Source organism: Balaenoptera borealis (assembly GCF_965194805.1).
Source record: "Balaenoptera borealis genome assembly, chromosome: 2".
NCBI classification, from domain to species: domain Eukaryota; kingdom Metazoa; phylum Chordata; class Mammalia; order Artiodactyla; family Balaenopteridae; genus Balaenoptera; species Balaenoptera borealis.
In genome coordinates, this window is record NC_138867.1 from 184,550,589 (window position 1) to 184,567,774 (window position 17,186).

Here is a 17,186-nt window from a genome sequence, read left to right on the forward strand (position 1 = left end):
GACAGGATAAATAAACCACGAAGGGCGTGAATGACATGCACAGGATGTGGTCAAATGAAGGAAGGCAGACACAAACTGTTAAAAAGAAAATACTTTTAAAAATACAGACACCTACCAGGGATAAAACAACAAGCAGCTATGTACCTGCCACTGAAACGAACACGTTAGCGTTTTTGTCACGTTTGCTTCAGATCTTTTTAAAAAAATGAACTTGACGGTTTGCTTTTCCCTCCTCCCCGTTCACTTCCTTCCTCCCATCCCAGGGCAAACGGTGGGACAAAAACGGGTATGTGCACACTTTCCTGAATTTACTCCTAACGTGGGTTCAGGCATACCCAATACACAGAATATAGTTTTGGTTCTTTTTTTCATTGTGGTAAAATACATGTAACATACAAGTTATCGTTGTAACCCTTTTTAAATGCACAGCTTGGTGGCATTAAGCACATTCACATTGCTGTGCAACCATCCCCACCATCATCTCCAGAACTTTCTCATCTTCCCAAACTGAAACTTGGGAAGTTTGACTCCCCAGCCCCTCCCCCAGCCCCTGGCCCCCACCATCTACTTCCTGTCTCTGTGGATGTGACTCCTCCAGGGACCCCCTGTGAGCGGAATCAGACAGTATTTGTCCTTTTTCATCTAGCTTATTTCACTGAGCATCGTGTTCTCAAGGTCCATTCACGTTGTAGCAAGTGTCAGTGCTTCACCCCTTTTCATGGCTGAGTGATGGTCCTGTGCGTGGAGGGACCACATAGCGTTTATTCATCATCCGTTGATAGACACTTTGGTTGTTTCTACCCTTTGGCTATTGTGCATAATACTGCTAAGAACGTGGATGTACAAATAAATGCCCATTTGGTCCCTTTTACTTTAAAACATAACTACATGTAACACTGTATACACAGAAAACATACAGCTACGTGGACATTGCCTGGTAGAGGAGAGACCTGGGCAGAGGGTAGGGGTCATGGGGACCTTGTTCTGTCATAGCTGCCATGTGACTTGTAATTATGTGATGTACTTATTACTTATTTTTGTCCATCCCCCCAGTAGGCTATGAGCTCCAGAGGAGTCAGGGCTGGGCCCCCTGGGGTGAGGAATTCAGTATGTGCTGAATAAACGGGTGACTTTCACTTCCCAGGAAAGAGCTGTGGGCTGCTCTGTAAGGGGGGCTGGCAAGCTTTCTGCTCAGGGCCACACAGTAAATATGTTTGGCTTTGCCAGCTGTCGGGTCTCCGTGGCAATGACTCTGTGCTGTTGTAATTGGAAAGTGCCAGAGTCCATACGTAAACAAGTGTCCTGACTATTTACAGACATGCCAGTGTGACTGTTGTATAATTTTCACGTGTCTCGAAATAGTCTTTTGATTTTTTCAACCATTTAAAAATGTAAAAAGCAGGACTTCCTTGGTGGCCCAGTGGTTAAGACTTCCTGCTTCCCCTGCAGGGGACATGGGTTCAAACCCCGGTCAGGGAACTAAGATCCCGCAAGCCTCGCAGCATGGCCAAAAAATAAATAAATAAATAAAAATGTAAAAAACATTCTTAGCTCACAGGCTGTATCAAAACCACAGAAGGGGGATGTGACCTGCAGGCCGGAGTTTGCCAACTCTATAATGTTAGAATGTTTTGATCAACTGTGTCCCTTTTCTAATCAGAAAATAAATATTTTCCTTCTTTTAAAACATCTTTTAAGACTGTGGTCTGGAGTCAGGCACACCCCTGTTCCCATCCCCTCTGCCACTGATTTGCTGTGTGTCCTTGAGAAAGCCACCTTCCCTCTCTGAGTCCAGGTCTGCAAACTGCAGATAACTGCAGCACACGCACGCTAGACTCTCTTGAGAAAAGTGGACACAATGAATGACCACGTGTCAGTAATTCACTTGAGGACATCAGCTGGGCAAGAATGGTCACTCCATTGAGAGAAGAGGACCCCAGCCAAGGCTGGAACAGAGACCCCTTGGCTGAGTCGCCAGCCAGATTGCGCCATGCCCTCAGCCACTCTTGGGGATAGAGTCCAGGCTGCATGTAAGCGACCACTGGGAGGTGGCAGCTTGGCCAGACACAGGCGGTTCCTTATCTCCTGGGCACCAAAGCTGCAGGAAAGGCTCCCAGTTGACCACTGCCTCGGCTTCCTCTTAGTGTCTGTGTGGGCAGTAGCCTCTGAGACTGACCCCTACTTCTTGATATTCATAGCCTCCTGGGATTCCCTAGCCTTGTGTACCTGGCTTCTAACCTGTAGGATATGGCCAGGGTGAGGGGATGTCCTTCTGTGATCAGATGGCAAACGGTTCTGACTTCTGTCTTGCTAGAAGCAAGTTGTCACTTCAGGGAGGCCCACATGGCCAGGGATTGAGTGGAATCAACAGCCAGTGAACAAGCCTGGAAGCGGACGCCTTCCCCAGCTCTGTGCGACACCTTGACTGCAGCCTTGCCAGAGGTTGTGAAACACAGGACCCGGCTAGGCTAAGCTGCACCTGGATTCCTGACCCACCAAAAAATGATAAACATGTGTTGCTTTAAGTGGCTACATTTGGGGCAATTTGTTACATAGCAGTAGCTAATGAATACAGCCTGCCTTCTGTCTCAGGCCGGGCATTCCAGGGCATTGCTTGAGTTGGGTGACAGTAGTGAGTGCCACCTGTTTACGTGGGTGGCCCAAGGATGCTGGCATAAGGATGCCCGCAAAGCCCCTGCCACAGTAACCAGGACAGCTGTAAGGAAACTAGACAACACGAAATCACATGGGTTCACGAATTCAGCGTGAGCCCAGCCCTGGTGCCTGGTGACATCTACTCATCCTGTTTCCACCTGAGGGTCTCGTGGAATCCGTGATGTCCCATCCAGACCACATTAGACCCAATGTGCCCTCAGGAGTCATCAAGCATTTTCTGTGTGCCAGGCGGGTCGGACAGACAATGTAACCATGAAGAAATACCTTCGGTGACTGAAATACCAAAGAGAGGTACTGAGAGATGAAACAGCTTCAAATGGGCCATACCCAGCCTGGGGGGACCCGGGGGGTCTCCCAGAGGAGGTGTGGGCTCGGGCATGAAGCAGAAAGAGAAGGAGACCAGGCCAGGAGAGAGGAGAAGCTGTCCAGGCAGAGGGGAGAGCATATGCAAAGGCCCAGGGGCAGGAGGGACACAGGAGCTCTGCAGGGGGTGGGAAGGGCCACGGGGAGGACTCTGGAGCCACATTAAGGCTGTGAGCAGCCATCCAGAGGTGGACACAGAAGAGCAGGGCTGCCTGGGTTCAAACTCTGTGACTTCAGCCTCTCGGGGCCTCAGTTTCCCCACGTGTTCACTGGGATGTGCAAAACACTTGGCCCAGATGGGGTGTTCCAGGCTCACAGCCGGTGGCCCCCTGTGTGCAGATAGATGGGAAGGGGAAGTCATGTTTCAGAACCCGGAGGAAACCCCAGCTCGCCTTGGGGGCCGGTCTCAGCGTGGCCAGCAGAGGACACAGCTGAACCCCAGGGCTGCCCTGGGACAAGGCTTTAGGGGTGGGCGCTGCAGGGCTGCCCTGCCTGCCGTCCTGGGCTGGAGGGCCCGGGGACCGCTGGGGTGGGCATTTCAGTCCCAGCACTGGAGGCCCCTGTGCGCTGAGCCCCTCATCAGGCCCCTGGGGTCTGAGGTGAGCTCAGGAAAGGGGAGAGGCAGCCCCGCACAGGGGTCAGAGTGGGGTTCATCAGGGGTTCCCACACCCCGCCCTCCCGGCCATGAGATATCCCGCTTTGTCTCTGGAGCCTCAGTTTCCCCACCTGTAAAATGAGGACGATAGAAGAAACCACTGCAGCGCTTCTGACGATTAAGTGATTGTATTTATTCATTCTATTTATTTTGGCCGCGCCATGCAGCTTGTGGCATCTTAGTTGCCGGACCCGCGCCCTGGGCGGTGAAAGCGCAGCGTCCTAACCACTGGACCGCTAGGGAATTCCCTAAGTGATTTTATATACTTAAGGCACTTCCAACCGTGTCTGGAAAATCCTTAGACCCTCACACCCCGGCAAGGAGGAGGCTATTGACGCGGTGGTGACAGACGAGGAAACCGAAGCAGGAAAGCGACTGGGTGAGGACTCCGAGGGCTCGCTGCGCTGGTGCCGAGTCCGCCCGCCAGGCGCTGGCGGCCCGGGAGGCGGGGGCGTCGCGGGGGTCCGGGAGTCAGTGGGGGCCGCCTTCCCCGCCGCGGCCGCTAGGGGCCGCGCGGGCCGCCTGGCAGTGCGCTCGTGCCCCGCCCCCGCCCCGCCTCCCGTCCGCCCCGCCTCCCGTCCGCCCCGCCTCCCGTCCGCCCCGCCTCCCGTCCGCCCCCTGCCCAGAAGGCCCTGCAGGGACGCGGGCGTTCCTCTCCCCAGCTCCCGGGGCGCGCCGTCCAGCTTGCAGCATGAGCGCCCCCGCCGCGACCCCTATCTTCGCACCCGGCGAGAACTGCAGCCCCGCGTGGCGGGCGGCGCCCGCGGCTTACGACGCGTCGGACTCGCACCTGCAGATCCTGGGCAAGCCGGTGATGGAGCGCTGGGAGACCCCCTACATGCACGCGCTGGCGGCCGCCGCCGCCTCCAGAGGTAGCCCCCGACGGGCGCGCGGGGTCGACCGAGGCCGGGGCCGGTGGGACCCGGCGCCCGCCCGCTCTCCAGCGACGTGGCGGAACCTCTGCGCTCCTCTCCTCGCCTGGAAAACGGGGCCGCTCGCGAGGGCAGCGGAGTAGTCCTGGGGCGCTGCGGGCGCCCTGAGTACCGGGAACCCCCTCTCCGGGGGGCACCGAGGCCCCGACCCCGGGAAGGGGTCGGGCTGGGTCGCGGGATGGGTTCTCAGACGCGGAACTCAGCCGCCGGCCCCCCGCCAGATGTCGAGGACAGGGGAGTGGCGGCCTGGCAAGGTGCTGCCCAGGCCCACGTGGGTAATGTTCCTGCCCAGGAGTCGCGGGAGGCCCTGCCCTGGCTAAGAATAGCTCTGGTAAAGCTGAGGCCTGGAGACAGCTGTCGGGGGTGGCCCTGCACCTGGTGTCAGAGCCCGCGGGGTGCCGAGGGCTCCCCACGACCCCCAGAGGCCGGGCGCACCACCTCTGGGCCTCTGTGTTCCCATCTGGCAAATGGGCACAGCCAGTGTCCCTGCATGGTTAGGGCGTTTCTCCCCTCCTCTTTGACCCAAAGGGGCTCGACCCCCGCCCCTCACTGTTCCAGGCCTGGGCCTTGAATCCTGGTCCTCCCTTGCCCTTACTTTGTAGATTTCATTGTTTGTTGGGGGGGCAGGGGACGCTGCCCAAATCAGGAGATAAGCGCCCTCAGTGCAAACAGCATGGGCCAGGGCTCAAAGTCCAGGGTCTGCCCTGCCCCGTGGGCCAGCCCAGAAGCCGCTGTCCGTGGCCTCCCCGGCAGGCCACCCTCTCTGGCTGCTGGCCCCGGGCCCACGCTGTTCCCTCTCAGGGCTGCTGTGTTCTGTCCCACCCCCCACCTTTGCTCTGCCAACCGGTCGCTCCTAGTGGCAGTCGTTTCTCTCTGCCAAGGCCCTGCCCCCGCGCCCCCTCCTCCAGGCAGCCTCCCCAGCCCCACCCAGTGTGTAAGGCGTGGGCTGTCTGTCTGCCCAGGGGGCCGGGTGTTGGAGGTGGGCTTTGGCATGGCCATCGCAGCTACGAAGGTGCAGGAGGCCCCCATCGACGAGCACTGGATCATCGAATGCAATGAGGGCGTCTTCCAGCGGCTCCAGGACTGGGCCCCACGGCAGCCGCACAAGGTGCCCGCCTCTGCCCGAGGTCCCGCTCCTCAGGGGAAAGGCCCTGCCCTCGAAGTGGGTTGGGGACCTGGGGTGGCCACAGACATGGGGGAGGTGGTCTTCTCTCTTGGGAGTTCCTCTGCCCCCTCCCTTCCAACAGGTGGAGAAGTCCTGGGCCCCCTTTGACCCTCAGCCTTCTCTTTCTTTCTCCCCTGCGCCAAGGTGGTTCCCTTGAAAGGCCTGTGGGAGGAGGCGGCGCCCACCCTGCCAGACAGTCACTTCGATGGTGAGGGGCTCTGGGCACTGGGCGGGGGGCCTCTGCCTGGATTGCCAGCCCCTCCTTTGCCTGCTTCTGAAGCACACATGCCTTGATGTGTCACTGGGGTGGCAGAGCCCGGGGGGCAGGCACGGACACACATACAGGAGCCTGGCACTCAGGTGCGTGGACACCTCAAGAACGACCAGATGGGACACAATTCGTAGGGCCGGCTGCAGCATAGCAAACTCTGGGTTCCCGGCCGCCTCAACTTGCAGCCAGCGTCCTGACCACGTGGCTTCTGTCTTCCCGAGCAGGGATCCTGTACGACACGTACCCGCTGTCTGAGGAGACCTGGCACACGCACCAGTTCAACTTCATTCGGGTAGGATCGCTTGCGGTGGGACGGGGTCTGCCAGCCCTAAGGTGGGGGTCAGCCCAGTGGGCGCGCCTGCCGTCCACACAGGAGGCACCTCTCCTTCCGCCGTTCCCCTGACCTGGCGGGAGGCCCGCTGGGAATGCCTCTGCCCACCCCCACCCCCTCCTGACCACTGTCCCCCCCCACCCCCGGCCAGGACCATGCCTTCCGCCTGCTGAAGCCGGGGGGCGTCCTTACCTACTGCAACCTCACCTCCTGGGGGGAGCTGATGAAGTCCAAGTACTCGGACATCACCACCATGTTTGAGGTGCCGCAGCCTGGGAGCTCCCTGCCCCGCCCCCCGCCCCCCCTACGCCCCCGGCAGCGACTTTGGGTGGGGAGGCAGCTGGGGTCACCTGTGACCTGGGGAGGGTCCCTTGCCGCTGGCCCTGGGGGCTCATCTCTTGGGTGGACTCTGCGCCTCCACTTGTAAATCAGGAGAGGTTTCTCCCTAGCTCAAGGACCTTAGATGGCTCCCCAGTGCCCTTGGGATACAGGGATTCAGCCCAAGGTCCCCAGCGGCATCCCCTCACTCTGCCCTCCTCCACCCGGGGTGCATCTTTATGGGTCTAGCCACCCCTTGTCTTGGGCCTTCGCCCACTCGGTTCCCTCTGCCTGCGAGGACGTGTGGGTGAGCAGCCTGGTGATACCCCATGACAGCCAGGAAGCTGTGTGTGGACACCTGGAGATTCCCACCCAGACCTGGGCTTCAGCATTTTCTTAGCAGCCCCGCCCAGCCCCCAAGGGCCTTGGCACTTGTAGGGGTGGCTGGCAGGGTGTCTCCTGAGGCCCCAGGGCCCTGGAGGTGACTCGGCACCTCCCTCTGGCCAGGAGACACAGGTGCCAGCCCTGCTGGAAGCGGGCTTCCGGCCGGAGAACATCCACACGCAGGTCATGGAGCTGGTCCCACCGGCCGACTGCCGCTATTACGCCTTCCCGCAGATGATCACGCCCCTGGTCACCAAGCACTGAGCCCACTGGGCCCACCGGCTCAGCTGCCCACGCCACCCTGGGGGCTCTGGGCTTCAGGAACCCCTAACCCCCAGACCCCTACTGAGCGCCTTCGTGGCCGGGAGTGCAGGCTCTGGCCCCTCGGCCCTGGTCCAGACCCACACCAGCCGCATGACCAGCAAGCTTCCCTAACCTTCTCTGCAAGGGGACGACCACTACCTTCCTACCATGGTCCTGAGAATGAAATAAACGCTAACACTGGGTTTAGCCAATCAGCACGAAGACACAAACATGTGCTTGCTTTACTCTTCCTGCCCCTCCAAAAAAAAGTGAAAGGAAAGAAACCTGTTAAATTGACCACCACCGAGACAGTGGCTATACCACTCCAAAGTGTCTGATCCTGCCTCTGACCCCCCCGCCGTGCCCACTGCAGACATTGCCAATTAGTCACCCACGGCCCCTCCCGCCCTCCCTCTGGTGGGCAGCTGGGGTCCCCAGAGGAGGTGGAACTAGGTCAGGACCTCATAGCGGGTGGCAGCCCCAAGGCCCAGACCCTCTGGTCCCACCCAGTCAGGCTGCACCACCATGCCTCGCTCTGAGTCGACGCCCCTCCAGCCCCAGCGCCAGGGACACCCTGACTCCGTCTGCCCTGGGCCCTGGTGCCCGGCTTGTCGCCGCGGTGCCATCTGCTTCACCCCAACCCGCTCTTGGACGCGTCCACTCCCCTCCTTCATGGGTGAGGCCTCCCACTGGGCCACGCTGGGCCCGGCTGTCCACTCCAGGGGCCTCGGCATCTCCATGCACAAGAGAGACAGGCCTGACCCCGCCAAGCAGCACTCGCCCCGCCCACCTCCCGGCCCCCACCCCCGGCCCACACCCCACGTGGAGCAGGGGCAACCAGGCGGGTTTATCGGGTTTATTGACCGCCTCTGGAGTAACAGCGCAGACGCCGCAGGGCGGCCGGGCGGCTGGCACTACCTGCGGTACCAGATCTGGAGCCTCTTCTCGCGCTTGATCTTCTTCTGCAGCTGCAGGATGCCATAGAGCAGGGCCTCGGCCGTGGGCGGGCAGCCTGGGGGCGGGTGACACCTCAGTCTCCCTGCCCTTCCCCCTCCCCTCCGCTCTGCTCCAGGTGGGGGCAACCAGGCCACTTCCCAGGGTGGGGAGGGGCAAGACGGGGCTCTGCCCCAGCAGCCTGTTAGGCCTGCACCAAGCGAGCTGGGGGGCTTGGCCCATCACGGGAAAGGAGCCAGAGCGGGGCAGGGTGGGCAGATGCTGACCCCAGGGCCGACCTCCCAGCCAGGATGAGGGAGGCCTGGGCTACCCCTCCCAGGCCGAGCTGCCCTGTCTCTGGCCCTCCCGCCACGTGACCCGGCTCGGGACCCGGGAGGACAATGTGGGCTGCCTGCCAACCCCCAGGCCACGCCGGCGTCCGGCGAGGACCCTTGGAAAGGAATGGGGCAGACTTCAGGCTGGGAAACCCTCCAGGGACAGCGGGGGGGAAAGGCTGCGGTGTCACTCTTTATTCTTGTACCCAAATCTGCTTATTCTTAAAAGGGGGCGAGCTGTCTCAGTGGGGCTGCGGGGATTCTGTGAGTTGGGTGAGGGCCGCGTGGGCGCCACCTGGGGGCTCACCTGGGACGTAGATGTCCACGGGCACGATACGGTCGCAGCCCCGCACCACAGAGTAGGAGTAGTGGTAGTAGCCGCCTCCGTTGGCGCAGCTGGTGGGGAGGGCAGCGCCGGCCGTGAGAGCCTCTCCAGCGACCCCAGCCTCCGTCCCTCCTCGCAGCCCCCAACCCGCACCCCCTTCCAACCTCAAGCAGGTGCCAGGCGGTCAGGAAAGGGCAAGACTGGGACACAAGTCACAGGAAAGACAGTGGCCACCTGAGACCTTCTGTGGGACCGGGTAGGACAGAAACAAACGGTGGGGCTGTGAACAGATGACGCTCAGTGAGAGAAGCCAGACGTGAAAGGACACAGCGTGTGACTCCATTGATGGGAAACGTCCAGGACAGGCCAGTCCACAGACACAGAGTGCGTTCCTGGTTGTCAGGGGCTGGGGGAGGGGGTGGGGAGTGACTGGTGATGGGGACGGGGCTTCTATTGGGGTGATGGAATTAGATAGAGATGATGATTACACAACACTAAGAATGCATTAAAATCCACAAAATTGTACGTTTTGAAAAGGTGAACTTTGTAGTATGTGAATTCTACCTCAACCAAAAAAGTCAGGTGACTAAATGTCTTTTAATGATATGGAGAAATGAGGTGCTGGCTAGATGGTGAGGAGGCTGCAACGCCCCCCCCCCCCCAGCAGAACGTCCTTCCTGTGGTCATAACACAGAAACAACGAAAATGGACAGGCTGTTGGGGTGGGGGAGCGACTGTAACAGGACAGAAGGGGACGTTCTGGACGACCCCGATCAGAAAGCAGCACAGAAACGAGACTGGAAGACACAAGCCAGCGTGTCACCAGTGTGTCTGTTGCTGGAGCCCCCGCCCCGCCGGGCACTCACCTCCCCATAGACACGACGTAGCGAGGCTCTGGCATCTGGTCGTAGACCTGGAAGAGACGGGGGTCTGCGTGCAGCTCGAGCCTGGGGGGGGTTTGGGGGGAGGGGGTTTGGGGGAGGGGGAGGGGAAGGGGGGTGGAGGGTGGAGGGTGGGGTTGACGGTGGGGCCCACCTTGCGGAGCGCGGGGGCCATCTTGTTGGTGAGCGTCCCAGCCACGATCATCACGTCGGACTGGCGGGGGCTGGCGCGGAAGACCACGCCAAAGCGGTCCATGTCGTAGCGGGGCGCTGCCATGTGCATCATCTCCACGGCGCAGCAGGCCAGGCCAAAGGTCATGGGCCACAGGGAGCTCTGCAGGGCGGGGCAGTTGGCCCGTGAGTGGACGAGTGGCCCACCGTGTTTAAAGAAATTGGACGATTTCACATAGAAAAATCTGTTTCTAGCCTTTTCTGGGCCCTGCCCACAGCAACCATGTGACCTCCAGACCCCGAAGGCTGCCCTGGACACTGGTCATCGGCCTGAGCCTGATGCCCCAGCCCAGGACTGTGTGACAGGAGGGCCAAATGAGTTAGGCCCTTGGGTCTACACTTCCCAGCAGCCACATTACCAAAAAGAAAAACAGACAAAAATAAAACCAAGTGCAACTAGCTTTAATAATATAGTCCACATAACCCAGCATATCCTAAATCCCAGCCTCCAACATGGGCACTTGCTGCTCTGAGTGCCCAGTGGCCACCCACGGCACAGATCTAGACCCTGGGGCTCAGCACCCTGGAGGGTCTTGTTCCCAACACCGCCTGGACTCAAAGTGCCAATTCCTCCAGGAAGCCCTCCTGGATGCCCTCTGACTTCCCTCCATCCTTTGGTGCCCGATATCGCCCTGGCCCCCACCCACAAGATGTTCTCCACCAGAGCTTTCTCTGCTTGTCTGTGTCCAGTCTGGGATCTGGCCAAGGTCCCTGCTGCCCTGTGGATGTCCCAATTCAGGTGACAGGGCTCGGGTCACACAGCGGGCAAGGGCTGCCCAACACGGCAGGGCCATGACTCCACAGCGCACGGCCACAGCGACCATCACCGCCCTGGAGCTGTGGGCCTGGAGGGACACTCGCTGTGGACTCGCTGGTCACACACAGACACCAGGACAGCACCAGCCCGCCCGTCAATGGGGGATTGTTACCCAGCCGGGCGCCCCGAGAGCACTGAAAGGAACCACTGTCCTGGGACAGAGGACACATGTCCAGGGGGAGACACGGACACACACGTGAGCACGCAGACTGTCCCACGGCCAGTGTGGGGGTGGGGTGGGGGATTAGGATATTTGCTGGGAAGGAGCTACTGTTTCCATCGTGTATTTCCAGTTAAAAACATGGGTTTTACGTTAAGAGAGAAAAGAGAGGAATGAACAGAAGATGAAAGGAGAAGAACAGGAGGGAGGTGGCTCATCTTCTCTGGGGGCCGATGCGGGAGGCAGGGAGCACAGAGGGAAGTCAGGCCAGGAACTGCTGGGGGCAGGGCAGGGGTCCTGAGACAGAATCAAAGCCACAGGTCCCCACATGGAGGGGCCCTGGGGGAGTCCGGCCCACTCCGTAGCCACGGGAGCGTGGCTGAGCAGCCAGAGGGGGCCCCACGGACACAGACGGGGAGGGGCTCACCCGGCGGGCCCAGTTGATGAGGTCGTCCAGCTTGGCCACCACATACTCGCCCCGGCTGCTGGGAAGGGCGGCGGGTTTGGGGACCACGGCTCCGGCCTGGGACACGGCGGGGTGGGTGCTGGGCACGGGACACACAGCAAGGGGAGGTGTCAGCCAGGCAGGTATCCCCGGCCAGGCCCAGCCCAGAGCAGCCTCTCAGAGGGCAGGACAAAGCCGTGGTCACGGTGGGTCCCCAGAGCAGCACTGGGAGTAGCCGTGAGGCCAGGTCTGCAGCAGCCCTGCGCCCCGGCCTGGGGCAGGACACGCCTGCTCAACACCGGAGTGAAAGATGGTGTGGACAGGCCTCTACCGCCTCACTGAGGCCCAGCACGACCCTGTCCTCTCGGGGACTGTTTCCCCGTCTGGAAAACAGGCTCGGCTGACATACTCTTTAGCGAGGGCCCTCCTGGTCTGGAGTTGTGCAGCCACTGGCCTGGGCGCACAGGAGCGGGCTGGGCAGGACTCTGAGGGCAGGGACCCCCTCACATACCCCGCTGGGTGGTGGGAGTGCCCCGGAGTTGCCACAGGCTGCTGCTGTGCTGGGGTGGGGGGATGGGGGGACTTCAGGGCGTGTGGGCTCCCAGGAAGGCTGGCCTCACCTGCTCGGGCTGTCAGCGGCCGAGCTCGGATGGACCCCGCGCACCTGCAGAGCCGCGCCCACGCCGGAGCTGCGGGGAGACAGACCGCCCATGACTAGGAGCCCGGGGCGCCCCAACACACTTGTGACAGGGTTACCCCGGGGCCAGGATGGGGAAACTGACCAGGGGGTCAAACCCAACCCACCGCCGGTTTTCGTAAATAAAGTTTTTTTTTTTTTTTAATTTATTTATTTTATTTTTGGCTGTGTTGGGTCTTCGTTGCTGCGAGCGAGCTATAAATAAAGTTTTATTGACACATAACCACACCCATTCACTTCCTTGGTGTCTGGGACTGTTTTTACAGAGGCAGAGCCAAAAACGTTTACCGTTTGGCCCTTTACGGAAAAAAAAAATCTGCTGATCCCTGGTCTAGAGAGTGCCTGGTTTTCATTTGATACTTCCCTCATTTTCCCCGTCTTCCCTTTGCTTTGCAGTGAGTGTGTATTTTATTCGTAGGAGAAAGGCCTTATCAAAACAAACAGCCCAAATCCGAGGGCCTGGCAGCCACCTGCCTTACTGTCCCAAGGAGGCCTGCACGGGGCTGCCATCAGAGCAAACGTGCTGAATGCCTTTCGTGCGCCAGGTAGCGACTGGGCTCTGAGGGTACTAGGGCAGGGAGACGTGGGGCTGGATGCCAGGCGGCCCCTGGCCTGGTGCTGATGGAGGGCCCGCCCGGATCTGAGGCCCCCTGACAGCCCCCTCTGAGCCCCTCCCTGCCAGGGCCTCACTGCGGGGTGTTAGGATCAGAGATGCAGACATGCAGGCAGGAAGGCAGGCAGGCAGGCAGGCACTCACCGAAGAGCAAGGATCCCGCGGAGCAGGCCGGGAGCTGCAGAAAGAACCACAGGGTGTGGGCAGTGAGTTGTGGCAGCACCAGAGACCACAAACGGCCCAGAGGGTCCAGCCTCCAGGTGTTTGCCCTTCAGGCCCCCCACGTTGTGCACCCGCCCTTTCACCCTCAGGCTATCTACATTCCATTTAACGAACAATTGATAAAGAGCAATCTTTCAGGGGAATTCCCTGGTGGTCCAGTGGTTAGGACTCCACGCTTCCACTGCAGGGGGCCCGGCTTCGATCCCTGGTCGGGGAGCTAAGATCCCGCAAACCTCAAGGTGTAGCCAAAAAAAAAAGTGATCTTTCAGAATGTGAACCAGACAGTGTCATTCCCCTGCTTCCAACTGCACACTCCACATCAGAGCCACCTTCCCTTTCCTCAGGCATGTCAGTGTCCCTCCTGTCTCAGAGCCTTTGCACTTGCTGTCCCCTCTGCCTGGAGCACCCCTTTCATGGGGCAGCTTTCAGCTCAAATGCCTGGGTCTACACTAGCTCCCCAGGCCCTCTCGATCCTGTCACCCTGTTCTATTTCTATCCACATGTCCTCCTGTGGCGCCTGCCTCCCCCCGATGCTAGGGCCTCCCTGGGTTCCCCAGTGTCTGTCTCGGCCTGGGCTCAGCCTGACAGGCAAGTGTCAAGTCAACAAACCCATAGACATCAGCGAGGCTCCAAGCCCTGGGCTGGGAGTTCCGGGGTTTCAGAGGCTGGGCAAGGAGTCCAGGCTAACAGCCCAGACCCGGACTCTGGAGCAAGCTGCCCCTCTCTGAGCCTCAGCTCCCCCACCTGAAAATGTAGGGCTTTGGGTAATCTCACAGCACAGTAAATGCCCTTCACCTCCAAGGTGAGGGGATTCCAGCCTCTGGACCAGACATTCTCAGCAAGGGGCCGCTGGTGAGGATTCAGCAGACCGGTGAGCTTGCACGGGAAAGAAAAATATCCTCTTTATTGTCACCAACGTCTTGCTGAAAATTGGCCTTTCCTTAAAATCTGAGTGTAGCCAAAACTACAGCAGTATTAGCGAGACTGAGGCTTTTCACCAACAGAAATGACAGTGATTTCCTAACACCGATATAGAGGCTGCAAGCCAACTCTGTGTAAAGTAACGTGTCCACTTCTCACTCCTTCAAAGTCACAGCAGTAGGCAGATCCGCCACCTCGGCTTTCCAGGCATGAATAATGAAGCACCCGGACTGCGAACTGACCCCCGGTTCCCAGACAGTATCCTGGCAACAGTCAGTATAACCGCTTTCCTTTGCAACCCTGTGAATCCATCCTATGCGTTTAATCGCTAATCGGAAAAAAGGTCCCCGGAGCAGCCCGGGTTTGGACGCCTTCTCTGCGGGTGACCGTCCCCTTCCCGGGGTGGCAGGGTGCCCCGGGGTCGCGTCCCTGCCCGGCCAGGCCGCGTGACCTCCAGCGGTTCCAGCCGCTCTCTGGGCCTCAGTTTCCTCGGATGTCGGGGCTGCTGCCCCCTCGCCGCCTCCTCCCGGAAACTTCAAGGGCACCATCCCGGGCCGAGCCTGGGTTCCTCCGGCTCCCGCCCCGGCCCCCTCCCGAGGCTGGGAGCCTGCGTCGCCCTCGGCCTCCGCTTCCCCAGGCGGCCGGGGGGAAAGGCGCCCGGAGCGACCCAAGCCCCGACCCCGCCGCCCCGACCAGCTCACCCGCCAGCGCCGCCATCTCGGCCTCGGCCTTCAGACAACCTCTATGGTCCGTCCTCTTCAGAGCTCCGGGTCCCCAGGGCCGTCGCCCAAAGTGCCTCGGCTCGTGCTCGGAAACCGGAACTCGGGCGGGGACGTTCCGCCTCTGTGGAATCCCCCCCGCCGCGCGCCGCCGGACGCCCCACGCAGGATAGAAGGATACGGAAGTGCATGGGGAGGGTCGTGGCAAAAGAAGGCGAGCGGAGCCGTCCACTCTTTTGCTACCCGGGGAAGGAAAAGCGCAAGCCCGTCCCTGGGTGGGCTCGAACCACCAACCTTTCGGTTAACAGCCGAACGCGCTAACCGATTGCGCCACAGAGACGGTGCTGCGGTGTGTTTCCAGGCGCGATCCTACGAGGCATGCGCGGCCCGCAGGGGCTGCCCGAGCTGCGCCTGCACGCAAGCGGCTCAGCGTGGGGCGGAGTCGGGGGCGGGAGCAATCCCTGCTGCGCAGCCGAAATAGCTCAGTTGGGAGAGCGTTAGACTGAAGATCTAAAGGTCCCTGGTTCGATCCCGGGTTTCGGCAGACGTTTTGGCGCCCCCAGCGAACAGCGTTCTTTTTTGCTCCAAGCTGATCCAGCTTCTCTCAACACTTTTACCCAGAATGTGTCGATTTTGACCTTTCCTCCCCAGAATACTCTCCATTCTTCAGATGAGGAGATGGGCTGCTGGCTCATGCCAAGGCGGGAGGGCTTAGAACAAGGCCTCATCCCCACCCACCCCAGTCCACCCCCAAAACTATGATCCCAGCCCAAATGACCCCCTTCCCCACTCCCATTTACAATATTTTTTAAGTGGCAGGATTAGAACTAATGTAATTGTCAAAAGGAACACTACTGAATACCAAAAGCGCCAAAAGGGAGTTTGCAGAGACACCTTCTGCTCGGATGTCATTTAACTGTGACAGTCCTGCTGGGTACCTATTCTGCCCATTTTACAATACATATGGGGAAACTGAGGTTGCCCCGTTCCCAATAGGGGAATGCAGGTGAGGAGCAGGGCTGGCTCCTGGCGAGGGAGGACCACGCCAGGTGTGTCCTGGAGCCGGACTGCGCGGTCCCGGGAAGGGGAGGCGGGGCGCCGGTTGGTGTCACCATCCCGGTGGTGACATACAGGAGAAAAGAGCGGGGCTGGGCCGAGGGCCGGGTCTGTTGGGAATCCTACACCTCCTTTGCCCTCCGTTCCCACAACTGGCCAGGTTGTGGAGCTGGAATTTTTTAATTAAAATAAACCTTGTACTTCCAAATAGTTTGATTCAGAGAAAAGTCACAAACCTAGTACAGAGTTCGCTGTACTCATCACCCAGTCTCTCCTACTGCTAACATTTTACACTGACGTTAACAATTCATGACCCAATGTGTTACATCGCCAACTCATGTCCAGGCATTATTCAGGCTCCTGTTTTCTCCTAACGTTCCTTGTCCCGTGAGCCAGGCACCTGGGAGCCGAGCTCCCAGCCTCATTCGAGCCTTCAGACATCTGACTGCGACCTCCTGAGACCACAGAACAGCCCAGTCAAGAGAGAATGTTGCTTCCAGCCGCCAGGGGCCGGTTCACTGCTAAGGCAGGGATGGATAACTAATACAGGAGGGGCAATCAGCTGTCAGGGTGATGGATTGGATGGGGAGGGGAGGTGGATAGGGGAGGTAAGAGCCTGCATCAGGAAACTGGGGGGTCAAGGGAGAGCCCTGAAACGGAGAAGCAGGTCTGATAGGGCAGGGAGTTAACAGAGGGTTCACCATAATTCCAGGAACAGTGAGGGTCAGTGAGGGGGTGAGGGGCAGATGGGTAGGTGGGGAGGAGGTGGGGGGGAGAGGAGGGGGAGCCAGGGCTGGAGGAGGTGGGGAGCAGGACCTGGAAGGGGTGGAGCACGGGCAGGAGGATGGGGGGAGCAGGGGCTGCGAGGGTAGCCGGGACAGGAAAGCCTGGTCGTAGAAGCCATGCGTTGGGGGGAGGGGCACTGACCACACTGCACAGCCGTGCCTGTCTGATTTGAGATTCTGTGTGTGTGTGCATCCCTCGTCTTAATCAATTTCCTAGATAAATGATAGACTTAAAAGAGGTGCTGGGGTGGGATAGGGAGGGTGGGAGGGAGGGAGATGCAAGAGGGAGGAGATATGGGAACATATGTATATGTATAACTGATTCACTTTGTTATAAAGCAGAAACTAACACACCATTGTAAAGCAATTATACTCCAATAAAGATGTTTAAAAAAAAAAAAAAAAAAAAGAGGTGCTGAAGTGAACACAGGAAAACTCCCCCTTCCAGGAAGCGGTTTTGTTGATGCACTGCTCCTTGCACTGGGGGGTCTGATCGTCCCCTCATGCCATCTGGGCTGGAGCGAGAAAGGTACAGAGACTGTAGGACAAGCATCACAGGGTCTGGGGTCAGGGGTCTGGCTAAAAGAGGTTCAGGAAGGGTGGCTGTGAGTGGTGGGAGGTGACCGGGGCAGGGGTGGACGCCCGGGG

At 59.5% G+C, this 17,186-nt stretch overlaps 2 protein-coding genes across 2 annotated transcripts; one reads left to right on the top strand and one right to left on the bottom strand.

The window, feature by feature from the left end:
* The first annotated feature begins 4,297 nt into the window (after positions 1–4,297).
* GAMT (guanidinoacetate N-methyltransferase) lies at positions 4,298–7,599 on the top strand. The gene is made up of 6 exons (XM_082380107.1): positions 4,298–4,566; positions 5,589–5,734; positions 5,936–5,999; positions 6,287–6,354; positions 6,545–6,655; positions 7,219–7,599. Exons 1-6 carry the CDS (start codon positions 4,386–4,388, stop codon positions 7,357–7,359), a joined length of 711 nt encoding a protein of 236 aa, XP_082236233.1. The 5' UTR covers positions 4,298–4,385; the 3' UTR covers positions 7,360–7,599.
* Positions 7,600–8,239: 640 nt separating this feature from the next.
* Positions 8,240–15,001, bottom strand: NDUFS7 (NADH:ubiquinone oxidoreductase core subunit S7). The gene is made up of 8 exons (XM_082380108.1): positions 14,680–15,001; positions 12,980–13,013; positions 12,146–12,214; positions 11,508–11,625; positions 10,027–10,206; positions 9,858–9,904; positions 8,974–9,062; positions 8,240–8,410 (listed from the first exon to the last, which is right to left on the bottom strand). The coding sequence occupies exons 1-8, from the start codon at positions 14,693–14,695 to the stop codon at positions 8,313–8,315; spliced, it is 651 nt and encodes a 216-aa protein (XP_082236234.1). The 5' UTR covers positions 14,696–15,001; the 3' UTR covers positions 8,240–8,312.
* Positions 15,002–17,186: the final 2,185 nt, after the last annotated feature.